At 39.3% G+C, this 16,345-nt stretch overlaps 2 protein-coding genes across 6 annotated transcripts; both read left to right on the forward strand.

Moving 5' to 3' along the window:
- Positions 1–159: 159 nt before the first annotated feature.
- Positions 160–8,577, forward strand: LOC116206729 (insulin-degrading enzyme-like 1, peroxisomal). The gene is made up of 27 exons (XM_031539522.1): positions 160–310; positions 439–621; positions 909–984; positions 1,408–1,475; positions 1,767–1,858; positions 1,963–2,036; positions 2,151–2,194; positions 2,483–2,534; positions 2,697–2,819; positions 2,939–3,051; positions 3,186–3,348; positions 3,515–3,607; positions 4,301–4,386; positions 4,666–4,752; positions 4,857–4,960; positions 5,291–5,393; positions 5,542–5,637; positions 5,714–5,903; positions 6,122–6,183; positions 6,298–6,402; positions 6,609–6,810; positions 6,942–7,150; positions 7,353–7,477; positions 7,564–7,615; positions 7,698–7,784; positions 7,854–7,976; positions 8,065–8,577. The coding sequence occupies exons 1-27, from the start codon at positions 239–241 to the stop codon at positions 8,314–8,316; spliced, it is 3,036 nt and encodes a 1,011-aa protein (XP_031395382.1). The 5' UTR covers positions 160–238; the 3' UTR covers positions 8,317–8,577.
- A 431-nt stretch (positions 8,578–9,008) lies between these two features.
- Positions 9,009–16,035, forward strand: LOC116208472 (insulin-degrading enzyme-like 1, peroxisomal). Of its 5 annotated transcripts, none has more exons than XM_031541943.1 (27): positions 9,009–9,153; positions 9,342–9,524; positions 9,813–9,888; positions 10,078–10,145; positions 10,490–10,581; positions 10,660–10,733; positions 10,857–10,900; positions 11,172–11,223; positions 11,413–11,535; positions 11,614–11,726; positions 11,828–11,990; positions 12,103–12,195; positions 12,311–12,396; positions 12,519–12,605; positions 12,771–12,874; positions 12,987–13,092; positions 13,203–13,298; positions 13,381–13,570; positions 13,750–13,811; positions 13,956–14,060; positions 14,147–14,348; positions 14,441–14,649; positions 14,758–14,882; positions 14,973–15,024; positions 15,117–15,203; positions 15,300–15,422; positions 15,530–16,035. In XM_031541943.1, the coding sequence occupies exons 1-27, from the start codon at positions 9,082–9,084 to the stop codon at positions 15,821–15,823; spliced, it is 3,081 nt and encodes a 1,026-aa protein (XP_031397803.1). In that variant the 5' UTR covers positions 9,009–9,081; the 3' UTR covers positions 15,824–16,035. The 5 variants fall into 5 exon arrangements, with proteins under 5 accessions (XP_031397803.1, XP_031397805.1, XP_031397804.1 ...); XM_031541945.1 differs by having other exon boundaries at positions 13,008–13,092; XM_031541944.1 differs by having other exon boundaries at positions 9,010–9,153; positions 12,987–13,089.
- The last annotated feature ends 310 nt before the right edge of the window (positions 16,036–16,345 follow it).

Here is a 16,345-nt window from a genome sequence, read left to right on the forward strand (position 1 = left end):
CGTACTTTTCATCAATCCAATTAAACAAGAGAGAGAGATAGAGACAGAGATTTATAATTCATTTAAGAAAACGATTTTTATAAAATAAAAACTGCCCCTTGTGTTTTTTATTTTCAAGAACATAAACCCTTTCTTTTTTTTCCTTTTTCCTTTTGGGTGAATGGGGGCCTGGGTGAGGGAGCGTTGACTGCTCAATCCGACATCATTTTTGGCCAGACTCAATTCAACTTATCATTTGATGAGCCTTTTCACCCAGACCAATAAAGTGTCTTTGGATACAGATTGTCTTTTCCCAGAATCTTCAGTGAATGTCGGAATTACTTTTCTTATCTTTATTATTTATTTATAGGAGAAACTACCAACCAGTTGACAGGCTGAGTCTTGGTCTTTGTTTTTTTTAATGGCTCCAAAAGGTTGTATTTTTCTTCCTGACTGTAGAGCCACTCCCTACTTGAGGAGGAGCTTCATGGAATTCATGGTTCGGAGCTTGTAGTGGCAGCAATGTCGGTGGCAGTGGCGGACGAGATCGTGAAGGCGAGAAATGACAAGAGAGAGTACCGGAGGATTGTCCTCAAGAACTCCCTTGAGGTTCTTCTCATTAGTGATCCCGATACAGATAAGGCGAGCCATCCGTGCTCCGATCCTGAGCTCTATCTTTGTTTGTTCAATTGATTCATCACTGTCCTTGTCTTCTCTATGTATGGATTAAACTGCTAACTTTGAACTTTTAAGGTTCTATTCTAACTATTCACCGGTTTACTGCTTACCATTTTGCTAGCTGTTTGATTTTTTTGGAGATAGTGTGGAAGACCAAGCAAATAGACAGAAGCCGAAAAGTAAAGAAGTGAAAATTTTCTTTTATCTGCTGTCAGTTTCTCATGCACTCTCTGTCTGTTTGTTGGTTCCAGTGTGCTGCTTCGATGAACGTCAGAGTTGGCTACTTCTCTGACCCTCCAGGCATCGAGGGCCTTGCTCATTTTCTCGGTATCAGATTCGTTTCAATAATTCAGCTTGCTTGTAATAATTTTACTCTGTTGAGCTTTCATTATTGAACTGTAGAGAATGGGAGCTGATTGAGGTCAGATTATGGAATCAGTGAAACGAAACTGTGATAGGCTTTTATAGAGAGAGTTGGCTTTTTTTGCATCCTTTGGCTTGATTTTTGTGATATCGTAAAAGGTTATAGTATGAGGAAGTTTTTGAATTGCTTCTCATGAAATGGAAACTCTCTGCATCTCTGACGAGTAAGTTGTGGCTGTGGAAATTCTGTTTCTAGTTGGAAAAATAGCTCAACAGCTGTAACATGTTTCCAGAGACGCAGCTATGTCCTCGTCCCTTGAAGAGTTGAATTTCCGTTTTTGCCTTCGCTCTGCAGAACTAAATCTGATATTTTGTATGTTGTTGTAGAGCACATGCTGTTCTATGCCAGTGAGAAATACCCGTTGGAGTATAGTTATTTAAAATTCATCACAGAGGTAACGTCCCAGTGTTTTCCGAGATTTTCATATTTCGCGACTTCCGATGACTTTCTCTGGATAGGTTCTTTAGTTTATTGTACTGCCATATGGATACGATCCCTTATGTCCTCTCCCATACTTCATTTTATAGGCATGAAGTTGCTTTGCTGGGAAATTTAGCCCAAATTTCCTTGTTTGAATTTTCTTAACTGCATCCTTTCACCGCACTGCTTGGTTTACTTCCTTGCATACTGCTGTTTGTATAATATCACGATGTTTCCTGCTGCAATTTCTTTTATTGTGATGTAGCATGGAGGCAGTGCGAATGCTTTTACAGCATCTGAGCACACGAATTATTACTTTGACGTGAATGTTGATAGTTTTGAAGAAGCATTGGACCGGTTAGTTGGTTTTACTTTTATCTTCTTTTTCTGCTTTTCTTTATTTCACTAGTAGCTTTGCTGGACCTAAGCTGTATTCTTAGTTCTGCCCCCTTGTGAGTCAGATTTGCTCAGTTCTTCATCAAACCATTGATGTCTGCTGATGCCACAATGAGGGAGATTAAGGCCGTCGATTCTGGTCAGGATATTTGTAATTTACAGCTCTTATCATTGTACTTCCACTCTTTGTTTTTGTCTTCCTCCTATACACAAAGTGAAATGGAGGCTCATCCTCGGATGTTCTTTCATGCAGAGAATCGGAAAAACTTATTATCTGATTTTTGGAGAATGAACCAGGTGAGACCAAGACACTGATCAGTGGATCTGGTGCATTGTCAAGTTTTTAATTTTTTACTTCGAATGTGACAATTACGAGAATTCCTTGTCATATTAATCATCGATTACTTTGAAATATGAGTAACTTATCGTGAGAGAAGCTAATTTTGTTAATAACTAAAAATCATCAAGGTCTGCAGTTACGAAGTTTGAGGTTTCGTAAACTAAGCCCTTTCAGCATTTTAAATCATCCAGCTAATATGAAGATTTAGCAATGCTTCTTCTCACGGTACTTCTCAATCTATGCAGCTGCAGAAGCATTTAAGTGAGAAAAGTCATCCCTATCATAAGTTCGGTACAGGTCAGTAATTATTTTTAAGTTGGGTTCCAAGTAGCGTTGAAGTCAACTCTATCATAAATAATTAGAGTTCACCCCCCCCCCCCCCCCCCCCCCCCCCCCCCCCCCCCCCCCCCCCCCATCAAGATTGTTCTCTAACACACTATATATGTGTCACGAGTACAGGAAACAGGGACACCCTGGGAGTTCGGCCCCAAGCGCGAGGTCTGGATACGAGAGATGAGCTCATTAAATTTTATGAAGAGCACTATTCAGCCAACCTCATGCATTTGGTTGTATATTCAAAAGGTTTGTTTATTGCGAATAGATATTTATTTCTAACCCAACTGCACATGATAGGCAGCATTGAGTTGTTTCGACTCAGATGTGGGTGAATGTATAAGATCTAAATTCTTTGATGTTCACAGAAAACCTTGATAAAATCGAATCTATGGTAGAGGAAATATTCTGTGACATTCGAAACACAGACAAGGATTGTTTACATATTACTGGGCAGCCTTGCACATCAGAGCATCTACAGGTTTGCTTGTCCTTATGTTTTTTTTATTTTCCCCATTTTTTTGTCGAGTGCAACATTCATCTGTTTCTGGTCCCAATTTAACAATAAAAGTTCAGACATTCATTTTCACCCTTGTATGATTTCCACCTGTTTAGATTCTAGTAAAAACTGTCCCAATAAAACAAGGTCACAAGTTGCGTGTGAGGTGGCCTATAACTCCAGAAATCCGTCACTATAAGGAGGGGCCGAGCAGGTATCTTGATCATCTTATTGGTCATGAAGGAGAAGGATCATTGTTCTACGTCCTGAAAACATTGGGTCTGTCATCCTAATCCTTGGCATGCTTTACAATCTTCCATTCTCTTTCTCCCCCCTCTCCCTCATATCCAGATTCGGAGGCTTTTAAATTATGTTGAGTATTTCATGATTCAACTGGTGATATTGGATTAGCCAAAAAAACTGGTGATATTGGAAAATAATGCAGGGTGGGCTATGAGTTTGTCTGCTGGTGAAGGGGACTGGAGTTTGGAGTTTGCTTTTTTTAAAGTGGTAATCGATCTTACTGATGCTGGTCATGGTTAGTTTCTGCATATTCTTCATTCTCTTCCCACCTCATTTATGTTACTTTTTTGTAGAATCTCTCCTTTTTTCCTTTTTTTCTTTTGTGTGGGTGGGGGGGTTGGGTTCCTGTTATGGTTGGCCCTCTAATTATGTGTCCCATAATCTTGTGAAAAAATCTAAAAATTGATGCTCGATGAGATAACAATTTTCTTGTACCAATGCTTATCAGATTTCTTCTTATCACGGTGAATACAGCATGGCATATCAGGCGAATCTAGTCTTATAATGCCTATCAGATGAAATCTATTTTAGCATTCTCATTTCTCCTTGTGTGATGCCTTGTCTTGGCTCTTTTGTCCTTTCCCGACCAAAAATTGGTTTTTATGAGTTAACCAGTTATTACTAAATCTAAATAGGATTCAAATCCTTAAATACCTTAAATAGTTTAAGTCTTATCCATTCATATAGGCATATCGAATTGGAGATCTTATATCACAAAAAAAAAAGAGAGAGAGAGAGAAAAAGCATGTAGTGTCTCGTAGAGAACTGCTGCTTAAAAGCTATGGCACCTGTTGTCTATAAAGATTAGGTGCAGAATGATGCAATTCATTTTCTTGGGATTTATAGGTTGCAGTTTTTGTTATTCTCTCTTTATGTCCCCTTGTTTTTTCTTACTATCTTTCATTGTTTACAAATATCTTATCTGCAGAGCATATGAAAGATATCATTGGACTGCTATTCAAGTATATTTCCCTCTTGCAAGAGTCTGGTGTTTGCAAGTGGATATTTGATGAGGTATGCATATGTGGGGAAGACATTTACTCACATTCTATCTTCTCTGATGCAATTTTGAGGACTCCCTTTTTCTTTTTCTTTTTTTTGCGCTTAATCACGGTGATTTGCCTCCTAGTCAAAATTATAATAGCATGTGCCCTTAGCATATAGTTATTCGGTATCTGGGTTTTCACTTGTTTAATGTCATAATCCTTTTTGCTTATGTCAAAATTAGAATAGCATGCGTTTCACTTTTTTTTTTGGTTTTGTAAGATTCTGAGTGTTTCTATGTTCATGAAGCATTCAGCTGTCTGTGAGACAAAGTTTCATTATCAGGACAAAATTGCTCCAATCAACTATGTGGTCAATATATCTTCAAACATGCAGGTACCTTCAACATGCGATTAATCTACCTTGTAATAACAACCCTATCCTATTTGTAAATTACTCATTTTAACAGCAAGAAATTGGTCATATTAATTGACTTTTAGGTATACCCTCCCGAAGATTGGATAGTTGGATCATCCTTGCCTTGCAGGTTCAACCCCAGCACTATCCAGATGGTACTTGATGCCCTTTCTCCTCAAAATGTCAGGTGAGTCCATTTACTTCTTGAAAGAGAAAAAATGGCACAGCAGTTTCTGGGCAATAAAGGTAGAACCGTAGAAGTATTCTGACTGAGCGAATGAACAGAGTCAGCTGCTCTATTTTCTATTTTTGCCAATCTACTAAGCTTGTATTGAGCATGAGATTACCTGATGGTTTGTTAAAGAATTTTCTGAGCCATCATTTCTTGTTTGTTAATGATATGCCAGAATATGCATCTCTAATATTATTGTCCAACCTTTTTGAGTAGTTTCATTGTCCCTTGGAGCATGATTATGTTTCTGTCTCCTTTTTGATGTAAAACTCTTTTATCTGATAGGATCTGTTGGGAATCTAAGAATTTTGAAGGATCAACAGATATGGTCGAACCATGGTACGGAACCGCATATTCTGTCGAGAAAATCACTGAGTCAACAATTCAGGTACAGTTTTAAATGCCTATTCCTGATTATGATGTGCATAAATATCAAAAGCTGATCTCATGTAATTAGGTAGTTTTCGCCCTTACTACTGATGAAGTGATCAAAATGGATAATATATGGGCCTTTGTGGTTTCTTGATTGATTGCAGGTGTGGATGCAATCAACCTCAAATGAGAACTTGCACCTGCCTATACCTAATATATTTGTCCCTACTGATTTCTCACTAAAAAATGCAGAAGAGAAGGCAAGTGGATTCCTTAATTTTCTATTTTAGTTCGATTAATCTTTTCATTTGCAATACTAACATTTTCCTGAAGCAGGTCATATACCCAGTTCTGCTACGACAGTCATCCTACTCAAAGTTATGGTTCAAACCTGATACAACATTCTCGACACCCAAGGCATATGTTAAAATAGATTTCAGTTGTCCCCTTACTAGCAGCTCCCCTGAGGCCGAAGTCTTGACTGATATATTCACACGGCTGTTGATGGATTACTTGAATGAATATGGTAAGATTTTCAAACGAAGAGAACAGCAGCATCCTAGCGAACAGAAAAGTTCTATTCTTGGAATTTGTTTTTAGGTTTTTAAAAGTTAATCAGTCTAGGAAATCCATTTTTGATACCTCCTGAAAATTCACACTTCTCACCAATCATCCCTTGGTTTGCGTAGAATTGGTTTGTCATGTTACTTCTATAATGGTATAGGACTAATTTTATTATCTCAGCTTACTATGCGCAGGTTGCTGGCTTATATTACAGGGTGAACCATACTGACACTGGATTTCAGGTACTTGATTTAAAGGATTCTTTTAAACATGTTGTTATGGCCCTTGTGAGTAGAGGATGCTTCATGCTGTTCTTATATATACTCTATAATGACATGTGATTCATATTTCCTCAGGTGACAGTGTTGGGTTATAATCACAAGTTGAGGATCTTACTGGAAACTGTGTTGGAAAAAATCGCAACATTTAAAGTGAGACTGGATCGATTTTCTGTAATCAAGGTATCTTTGTCATCATAATTTCAGTTTTTCTTTTTTACTTTCGTTTGCATCTCCTTATTTCTTGTCAGGTTGATGAAATGAGATTTATTCATGTGCTAATAGTGCAGACGATTGGTAGTTACAAAAAGTAGCGGAAGACTGTTCATTTATTTGTCTGAGAAATTATTCATATGATACCATTTCATTAAAATTATTTGTGTTATCAGGAAATGGTGACTAAGCAGCATCAGAATTTGAAGTTTCAACAGCCGTATCAGCAGGCCATGTACTATTGCTCGCTAATTCTTCAGGATGGCACTTGGCCGTGGATGGAACAGCTCGAAGTTCTTCCTCAGGTTAAGGCCGAAGACCTTTCCAACTTCTTCCCCATCATGCTCTCGAGAGCCTTTCTGGAATGCTACATAGCAGGTCTTTTCTGTCTTTTTTTCATATTGGCATCTTTTGAGTATTCATTTTGGAGGAGCTACCGGTTATGATGGACTTTACCACCTTTCTGGATTTAAACATATTTGATTGCCTTTTATACCCCATTATTTCAGGTAATATTGACCGTGTTGAAGCAGAATCAATGGTTCAGCATATGGAAAATGTATTCTTTCAGGGTGCAAACCCAATATGCCGACCCATATTCCCCTCCCAGCACTTGACCAACAGGGTCGTTAAACTCGAGAAGGGTACATCTTATTTCTACCCAGCACAAGGCTTAAACCCGAGTGATGAGAATTCTGCTCTGCTCCATTATATCCAGGTAATTTTATCTTCTAATCTTCAGAAAATTCAAGTTGGACAAAGAATTTTGCCACATCTGGAAATTAATGAGGAGATGTTATAACTTCTCTTTTGTAGATTCTGTAATTTCATTTCCTATTTTCCGCATGAGTTTCCTGATCTACGTCATGCATATGAGTGATATCTTTATACAGGCTTTAACTTGTTCTTTCAATGATCAGGTTCATCGAGACGATTTCTTGATGAATGTTAAGCTTCAGTTGTTTGCTCTTATTGCCAAGCAACCTGCCTTTCACCAGCTTAGATCTGTTGAGCAGCTCGGTTACATTACTGTTCTTATGCAGAGGTATTAATTCCAACTGGAAGCCGCACTCCATTTGTATAGCCAAATTTATTGCGTGAATTCCTTCTTAATTTATCTACACATTTTAGGAGCGATTCCGGTATTCGTGGACTGCAGTTCATCATTCAATCAACAGTCAAGGTGCATTGTCTATGCTTCCGTTTTGATTCTTTTCTCACTCTTAGTCTCTCATTTCTTTATTGATTCGATCTGATCTTATCAGGGTCCTGGACAAATTGATTTGAGAGCTGAAGCATTCCTGAAAATGTTCGAGACTAAACTTTCAGAGATGACGAGTGAAGATTTTAAGGTGGGTTCATGATTTTGTGCATAGAAATCCTCCCCATCATTGGCTAATGCTCGAGTGTTCCTTTTGCAGAGCAATGTCAATGCATTGATTGATATGAAACTTGAGAAACATAAGAATTTGAGGGAGGCGTCGCAATTTTACTGGAGAGAAATTTCCGATGGGACCCTGAAATTTGATCGGAGGGAATCTGAGGTATGGACCTCTTTCTATTTGGACAAAACCAGTAATCTTCACCTGGTTCTTGGTTATTAACTACTACTGCCCAAATTCCATTTGACAGGTTGCAGCATTAAGGCAGTTAACGCAGAAAGAGTTGTTGGACTTCTTTAACGAGTACGTGAGGGTCGGAGCACCAAGGAAGAAAACTCTCTCTGTCCTAGTTTATGGGAGCTTGCACTCTTCTGAGCACGATCAAGATAAGAATCAACCTGTTCGGCCTTCGTCAGTTCAGATCGGTGATATATTCCGCTTCCGAAGATCTCGGCCTCTTTATGGATCATTCAAAGGAGGATATGGTCAGATGAAGTTATAATTGTTGTAAAAGAAAGAATATGAGGTTCACGAAAGGGAACCATTGACGGCTCTTTCCAGTTCGGTCCTATTTGACATATGCGTCACACGAACTTCATGTCCTTTAATCATCTCAAGGTCTTGCGAACATTCACTTCCTTTGTACGAAATTCAGTTGGGGTTGTCATTAGTTGTTGTCAGGGTTCATCGTGGCTCGACAACAGAGTTTGTGTAGCTCTTTGTTTTGTGCTGAATGCACAAGAAAAGAAAATTTGCGCCACCATTACTACGTGTCGAGCCTCGATCGAACAGTAAGAAATCGATTTAGGTTTACTACGCCTGAAGGACCCATATAAACCCCCTGGAAAAATCATTTCCGCTAGAACATGAACCACAGAATAGTACATTCTAGGAGGGAATCCCCAGAATTTCAGAATGACATTCGTGGAGAGTCTGTGATGAGGTTGTATGATAAGCCGGAAATGAACATCAGAAATATCATTTGTAACCATTGTTATCTTAAGTTGCCCCTGGTATGAACACAAACATCAAACGTTATATACTTCTCCAGATAAGCCAATGCCGATATGAACATCAGGCACTTCTTTTTGATCAATCCAATTAAACGAGAGAGAGAGAGAGAGAGAGAGAGGGAGGGAGAGGGAGGGACAGAGATTTATAATTCATTTAAAAAAACGATTTTTATAAAAATAAAAAACTGCCCCTTGTGTTTCTTATTCTCAATCCGACATCATTTTTGGGCAGACTCAATTCAACATATCATTTGATGAGCCTTTTCACCCAGACCCATCAAGTGTCTTTGGATACAGACTGTCTTTTCGCAGAATCTTCAGTGAATGTCGGAATTACAAACAAATCAAGTTCCAAGTTTGGAGCTTTCTTGCATACAGAGCTTGCTTTTAATACTTTTCTTATCCTTATTATTTATTTATTTATAGGAGAAACTACCAACCAGTTGACAGGCTGAGTCTTGGTCTTTGTCTTTTTCATGGCTCCAAAAGATTGAATTTTTCTTCCTGACTGTAGAGCCACTCCCTGCTTGAGGGGGAGCTTCTTGGAATTCATGGTTCGGAGCTTGTAGCTGCAGCAATGTCGGTGGCAGTGGCGGACGAGATCGTGAAGGCGAGAAATGACGAGAGGGAGTACCGGAGGATTGTCCTCAAGAACTCCCTCGAGGTTCTTCTCATTAGTGATCCTGATACAGATAAGGCGAGCCGTTCGCGCTCTGATCCTGAGCTCTATCTTCGTTTGCTTAATTGATTCATCACTGTCCTTGTCTCCTCTATGTATGGATTAAAGCTGCTAACTTTGAACTTTTAAGGTTCTATTCTAAATATTCACCAGTTTACTGCTTACCATTTTGCTAGCTGTTTGATTTTTTTGGACATAGTGTGGAAGACCAATCAAATAGACAGAAGCCGAAAAGTAAAGAAGTGAAAATTTTCTTTTATCTGCTGTCAGTTTCTTATGCACTCTCTGTCTGTTTGCTGGTTCCAGTGTGCTGCTTCGATGAACGTCAGAGTTGGCTACTTCTCTGACCCTCCAGGCATCGAGGGCCTCGCTCATTTTCTCGGTATCAGATTAGTTTCAATAATTCAGCATGCTTGTAATAATTTTACTATGTTGATTCATGCGTTGTCCTTCGTACAGCGGTCAAACTTACTTCTGAATCTACTGTCCTTACCGCACTTCTTTTCCAAACTTATACTTTCTGAAGTTTGATTATTGTTGTTCTTTTTTTTTTTTGATTTATTAAATACAGAGCATATGCTGTTCTTTGCAAGTGAAAAGTATCCCTTAGAGGATAGTTTTCAAAAGTACATTACCGAGGTATGCGCAGTAACTGAAGTGACGAACCCGCTTTTTCTTTCCACCTTTTTTTTTTGTAAGAAAACAATTAAAACGCAAGCACAGACAAATCGATATCATAAATAAATGACAACCCCGTGGCCATACATTCAGGAGTTCCCTTTGGCCTTGACCATTTAGTCATCCCTCTGATGGGCATTTTCTCTTTTTGATGGGTATGAAACTCGTTAACGATGCTACAAGGGGGATCAAGTTCCTACGGAGTTCTACTCAATTCATTCTTGTCTATTTCAATCTCTGATCCTGAATCAACTCATGCTGATAAATTGCTTTGTTTGTATTTGGATTACTACTTGCTCGAACAGCATGGCGGAGAAACAAATGCTTTTACATCTACAGAAGACACAAACTATCATTTTGATGTCAACGCCGATTCTTTTGAGGAAGCACTGGATAGGTAGATAAATTTCAACTTTTTATAAATTGGTTGTTATCTGTTTTGATTTCTTGTATTGATATGATCTCCCTCTTTCAGATTTGCGCAGTTTTTTATCCATCCATTGCTCTCTGAAAATGCGGTTGAGAGGGAAATAAAAGCAGTTGATTCTGGTATCCATTTGATTTGTACAAGAGATTCTGATACATCCGTGTTGATGTCATTATAATTATGGATTGTCCTGATTGCCTTTTCTTTTCTTTATTTTTTTCCTTATTTTTGGCGGTCCCTTGTAGAGAATCAAAAGAACTTGCTTTCTGATGCTCGGAGATTGAACCAGGTATTGATTACCGAACTTACATTATTCACATTATAAAAACTGCAAGAGTATAAGCAAGTGCCTTTAACTCTTATTTATATACATGTCATGTCCCTCCATGTAACAACTTGTCCACGTAAAGAATATGCAAACTTCGGCTCTAAAGCATTTTTATTTTTTCGCTCTCTGGGAATAAGTTGGTAATTTGATTTCTTATCCTCTCAGATTTCTGACTTCCTGAAAAATGCGACTTGTCTCATTTTAACTGCATATTTGTTTCCACCACATGTAGCTTCGTAAGCATCTGAGCAAGGACTGTCATCCATTCCATAAATTTGGTACAGGTAATGCAGTTATATTCGACATGACTACTCCAGCATTATCTTAGGCAGATGTCCGTACAAGAGGATCGACCCCCCCCCCCCCCCCCCCCCCCCCCCCCCCCCCCCACAAAACACACATGCGCACGCACACAACCTAACTTGAACCAATTACTTGTATCTTAAACATTTGAGATGTTTTGGACGACTCAGGAAACAGAGACTCGTTAGACGTTAGGCCAAAAGCAAATGGGATTAACATAAGGGACAAACTCATCAAGTTCTATGAAGAAAATTATTCTGCCAACCTCATGAATCTGGTAGTATATGGAAAAGGTATCACAAACTCTTTCGCATTTTTATTGCGTTGGATAAATTTCAGTTTTCATACTGGGTCCCTTGTTCTTCTTCCAGAACCTCTAGATAAGCTGCAAACCTTAGTGGAAAAAAAGTTCCAGGACATTCGAGATACAGCACGGAGCTGTTTCAATATCTCGGATCAACCTCTCACTCTAGAACATTTGCAGGTTTGTGACCACCCCTTTATCTTCAAGCTTATTAAGGTCTTACATCTTGTGAAGTAGAAATAATGTTTCGAATTCACAAGGTTAGCTTCTTCTCAAGGCAGGTGCTCATAAGAGCTGTACCGATATGTGATGATCACATGTTGAAAATCGAGTGGCCAATAACTCCAGGCATTCGCCATTATAAAGAAATCCCGAGTCTATATCTCGGTCATCTTATCGGCCATGAAGGAGAGGGGTCTTTGTTTCATATTTTGAAAAAATTGGGTGAGTTCCTTGAAACCTCCGCATTATTCTGACTATGAGTTATCGAACAAAGACATTTTTATCTGAGTAGGCTGGTATTCTCTGACAAAGTGGAGCGAAAAATATGTAACAGGATGGGCTATGAGTTTGTGGGCTGATGAAAAAGGTTCAAACACGGACTTTTCTTTCTTTGAGGTTTCAGTTGATCTTACTGATGCAGGACAAGGTAAGTTACAGTGTTTTCTTCGAAAGGAAATAAGTCAAGTCTGTTATATCTTTTTCTGCACTAAGTATTGCTTGTGTGGCCTCTTTTTCTAATCCATGGATGGCGACAAAAACAGAACACATGGAAGATATTGTGGGGTTGCTGTTTAAATACATTCACCTCATAGAGCACTCTGGCATTTGCAAATGGATACTCGATGAGGTAAAAAAGAATTACCGGAGAGGTTATATATTTTACGATCAGGTTTTCTGAGGAAGAATTTTGTACGTGAACATTGGGTCCCTTTCTTTATCTCATATGTGTTGATTTATTCACTTCCGAAGATGGCTGCTATTTCCGAGATGGCATTTCATTATCAGGACAAGACTCCCCCTCTTGGTTACTCTGTAGGCATTGCGTCAAATATGAAGGTAAGTCACTCCCTTGTGTTGTGTATCATAATGTGGGCACATCATGCCAACCAATACGGTATAATGATAATTTTTGGTGTGAAACAACAGGAAAAAAAAAAAGAAGAAGCAAAAGTTAGATCATGTTCACTAAAACAGGAATAAAGAAATATATAATTTATGCAGATATTTCCCCCTAGAGACTGGCTCGTGAAGTCCTCCTTGTCCTCGAACTTTAATCCAGTCCTCATCAGAAAAGTACTTGGCGAGCTTTCCCCAACTAATTGCCGGTAAGTTCATGAACATTTCAACAGAGAAGCGAAAAGAAGATGAAGGTTCTTGACCATGCTTATGGGAAGTTAGATGAAGAATATTTTCCTTTCTCTGACATGTTTAATACAGAATCTTTTGGGCTTCAAAAAGGTTTGATGGGCAGACTGACCTGGCCGAGCCTTGGTATGGGACGGCATATTCCATCGAAAGACTTATGGAGTCATCCATTAAGGTTGTACGTACGAAAATTGGCTTGTGTACTTCAACTGTCATCCACCACATTGCCTCTGTACTGTCAGTCTTATGACTGAAGCTTTATTCTTGATTAATGTTTTTTGTGTACAGAAATGGATTGAATGCGCCCCTGATGAAAATGTTCACTTGCCAGTGCCAAACCAATTCATAGCTTCTGATATGTCCCTGAAAAACGTGCCAGAGAAGGTACGAGGAATATGGTCATCCACCATCTTGCATGTCACTCGTTTTGTTGGTGAAAATTCATTTATGTGTATAATTTGAACAGGTGAAGCTCCCAGTATTGTTAAGAAAATCACCATTTTCAGTGCTCTGGTACAAGCCCGATACGTTGTTCTCAGTTCCAAAGGCTTCTGTGAAAATCAGATTTAGGTGCCCTAGTGCTTGCTATTCCCCTGAAGCCGAACTTCTCACCGATATCTTCACGTGGCTGCTGAGTGATTACTTGAATGAATATGGTAATATATCCTGCAGTGTTATCTCTTCATTCAGAGGAAATTTTCTTTTCATTCCGTCCTTTTAGAAGGATGAGGACGAGGACATTTTACGAATCTCATACCTGTACCTTCCACGATAACATTTTAAAAGGTATACTTTTCTTAACGGTAGTTCCTGGTGGTTTCTTCTTGTTTTTCAGCATACTATGCTGAAGTTGCTAATCTCGGTTATGGCATATGCAGCACATCCAGTGGATTTCAGGTCATTTTTGTTTGGTTGTTATTTTTTACTATTCGGTTTCTTCTTTCGGGTAAATTCATTTTTTTCAGCGAACAAAGCTTTGTCAACTTCCTGCTGTCTGTTTAGGATGTCGCATTTTGTTATTTAGCGGTTTTCTTTGTATAGGTTTCAGTGAGCGGCTATAATCACAAGCTGAGGATCTTGCTAGAAACTGTTCTGAAGCACATCGCAAATTTTGAAGTGAAGCCCGACAGATTCTCCGTAATCAAGGTACTAACATAGGTTTACTAATTTCAACAGAAAGATAGGTAAGAGACAGCTTAGAAGTTAAAATTATGTTTTCTCATCTTGGTCAGGAAAGGTTACTAAAGAACTACCAAAACTTCAAGTTCAAGGAACCATGGAGGCACGCTCTATACTATTGCTCATCAATATTGTACGAACATTCGTGGCCAATGACCGAGGAGCTAGAAATTCTTATGCAGCTTGAACCCAAAGACGTTTCGAACTTTATTCCTACAATGCTTTCAAGGGCCTTCTTAGAGTGTTTTGTAGCAGGTTCTTTTGCTGCTCCACCACAAACCAGTACCTTTTGTTTTCTCTTTTCTCCAAAAACCACCCTTACTTCTCGAAGTTATGTGTTTTTGCAGGGAACATGGATAGCCACGAAGCAGAATTGATAATTAAGCATGTTGAAGATACTTTCTTTGTGGGTCCAAACCCAATATGCAAGACTTTGTTTCCATCACAGTATTCAACCGGCAGAGTCGTCAAGCTGGATGAAGGCATGAGTTGCTTTTACTCTACAAAAGGCCTTAATCCTGACAATAAGAGCTCCGCCCTAGTTCATTATATTCAGGTGAAGTCCAAGTTTCAATTTTGAGGGAACAAGAAATACACACAACACGCAGACACACACACATATACATATATGGCGGGAAACTGATGGTCCAATTGAAATGTGTAGACTCATCAAGATGATTCCTCATCGAATGTGAAACTTCAGCTTCTTCATCTAATAGCGGAACAGGAAGCCTTCCACCAGCTCAGATCGGTTGAGCAGCTTGGATATATTACCACACTCGCACGTAGGTAATATGCTTGAATACTGAGACTTAGGATTTTCCGACTTATCACATACTATATTGATCTTAAGAAATTCCAAACTTCCTCTTAATGTAGGAATGACTGTGGCGTCCGTGGGCTGCAGTTCATAATTCAGTCCACTTCTAAGGTGAATGGAAATGATAATTGTGCATTCGCATTTGTTTTGCTCCGTTGCCTTTGTCTCACCTCTTGTATATGTACCTTTGTCTGTCTTATTAGGACCCCAAGGAAGTCGATTCAAGAGTTGAGCATTTCCTCAGGCTGTTCGAGAGCAAACTGTACGAGATGACGAATGATGAGTTCAAGGTGAGAAATTTGGTAAACAAGAGGATGGCCTTTCGTGGTGATGCTCAATAAGCACTCTGTTTTTCATTGGATGCCTGGCGATCAACTTATATGCAGAGTAAGGTGAATGAGTTGATTGCGGATAAGCTCGAGAAGTTCAAGAACTTGTGGGAGGAATGCAGTTTTTATTGGGCAGAGATTTATGCTGGCACTTTCAAGTTCGACCGAGTCGAAGCTGAGGTTTGAAAACACTCCCTCCTTTTCTGCACAATGAAAGGATTGCAAATTCCTTTTTTTCTCCATTCGACCGAACATTTCAACCTACAGCTGAGAGGTTATCCATACAGGTATCCGCACTGAGGCAACTCACCCACCAAGAACTGATAGATTTCTTCAACGAGCACATAAAAGTCGGTGCAGCGAAGAAAAAGACGCTTAGTCTACGAGTCTATGGGAGCTTGCATACTTCGGAGTTCACGGTAGAAAGGAGCGAAACAGTTGGACCCCATTCGATGCTGATTGATGACATACTCCGGTTCAAGAGATCTCAACCTCTTTATGGGTCTTTCACAAGAGGTTTCAGTTATATGCAGTCGTGCAGAACCGGAACCGTCACTACCGCAGAAGATAGTCGTGAGTAGAAATGGCAGCCCGAGATTTCTTTGACGTGGTTGCCCTTCCATACATTAGGAGCAACTCCAAGAAAAAATGTACTGTTAAGTGTCATGTATCAAACAAACTCGTGGTGCCAAATGCACGAGGAGCGTTATAACACTGATTGCATAGAACCACGCAACAATAAGTTCCTTCACATTTTGAGTATTAATAAAGGTACATTGGGTTTCCCAATCCACTTCGCAGTGAGTCACTTCGAATCAACTGTTATCCCAACTAGATGCTACGGCCTTTTCAATCCAGTTGCGGGTTCTTTACCGATCTGTCGCCGAGTGCAGTGGATATAACAGAAGAAAGTAGTAGAACCGGGAGTATACGTTCCTTCATCCTGATTGAATCTAGGAACCTTACGACAATGCAGTTGATCAGAATGTAGTGGATACATAAAGGTCTAGTCACTTTGCTGCTTTCCACGTTCTTGGACCAGTCAACGGCTGAAGCTCAGACAAGCCAATGTCAACATGAGGCAAAAGACATAAACTTCCGTC

Source organism: Punica granatum, chromosome 5 (assembly GCF_007655135.1).
Source record: "Punica granatum isolate Tunisia-2019 chromosome 5, ASM765513v2, whole genome shotgun sequence".
Taxonomy (NCBI): domain Eukaryota; kingdom Viridiplantae; phylum Streptophyta; class Magnoliopsida; order Myrtales; family Lythraceae; genus Punica; species Punica granatum.

Coding starts and splice junctions, on each gene's coding strand:
- LOC116208472 (XM_031541943.1), top strand. CDS start 9,082: ATGAGCCTTTTCACCCAGACCCATCAAGTGTCTTTGGATACAGACTGT. Junction 9,154..9,341: donor TCGCAGAATCTTCAGTGAAT/GTCGGAATTACA, acceptor TCCTGACTGTAG/AGCCACTCCCTGCTTGAGGG. Junction 11,991..12,102: donor TCATATTTTGAAAAAATTGG/GTGAGTTCCTTG, acceptor AATATGTAACAG/GATGGGCTATGAGTTTGTGG.
- LOC116206729 (XM_031539522.1), top strand. CDS start 239: ATGAGCCTTTTCACCCAGACCAATAAAGTGTCTTTGGATACAGATTGT. Junction 3,349..3,514: donor CTACGTCCTGAAAACATTGG/GTCTGTCATCCT, acceptor AAAATAATGCAG/GGTGGGCTATGAGTTTGTCT. Junction 5,904..6,121: donor GGATTACTTGAATGAATATG/GTAAGATTTTCA, acceptor TTATTATCTCAG/CTTACTATGCGCAGGTTGCT.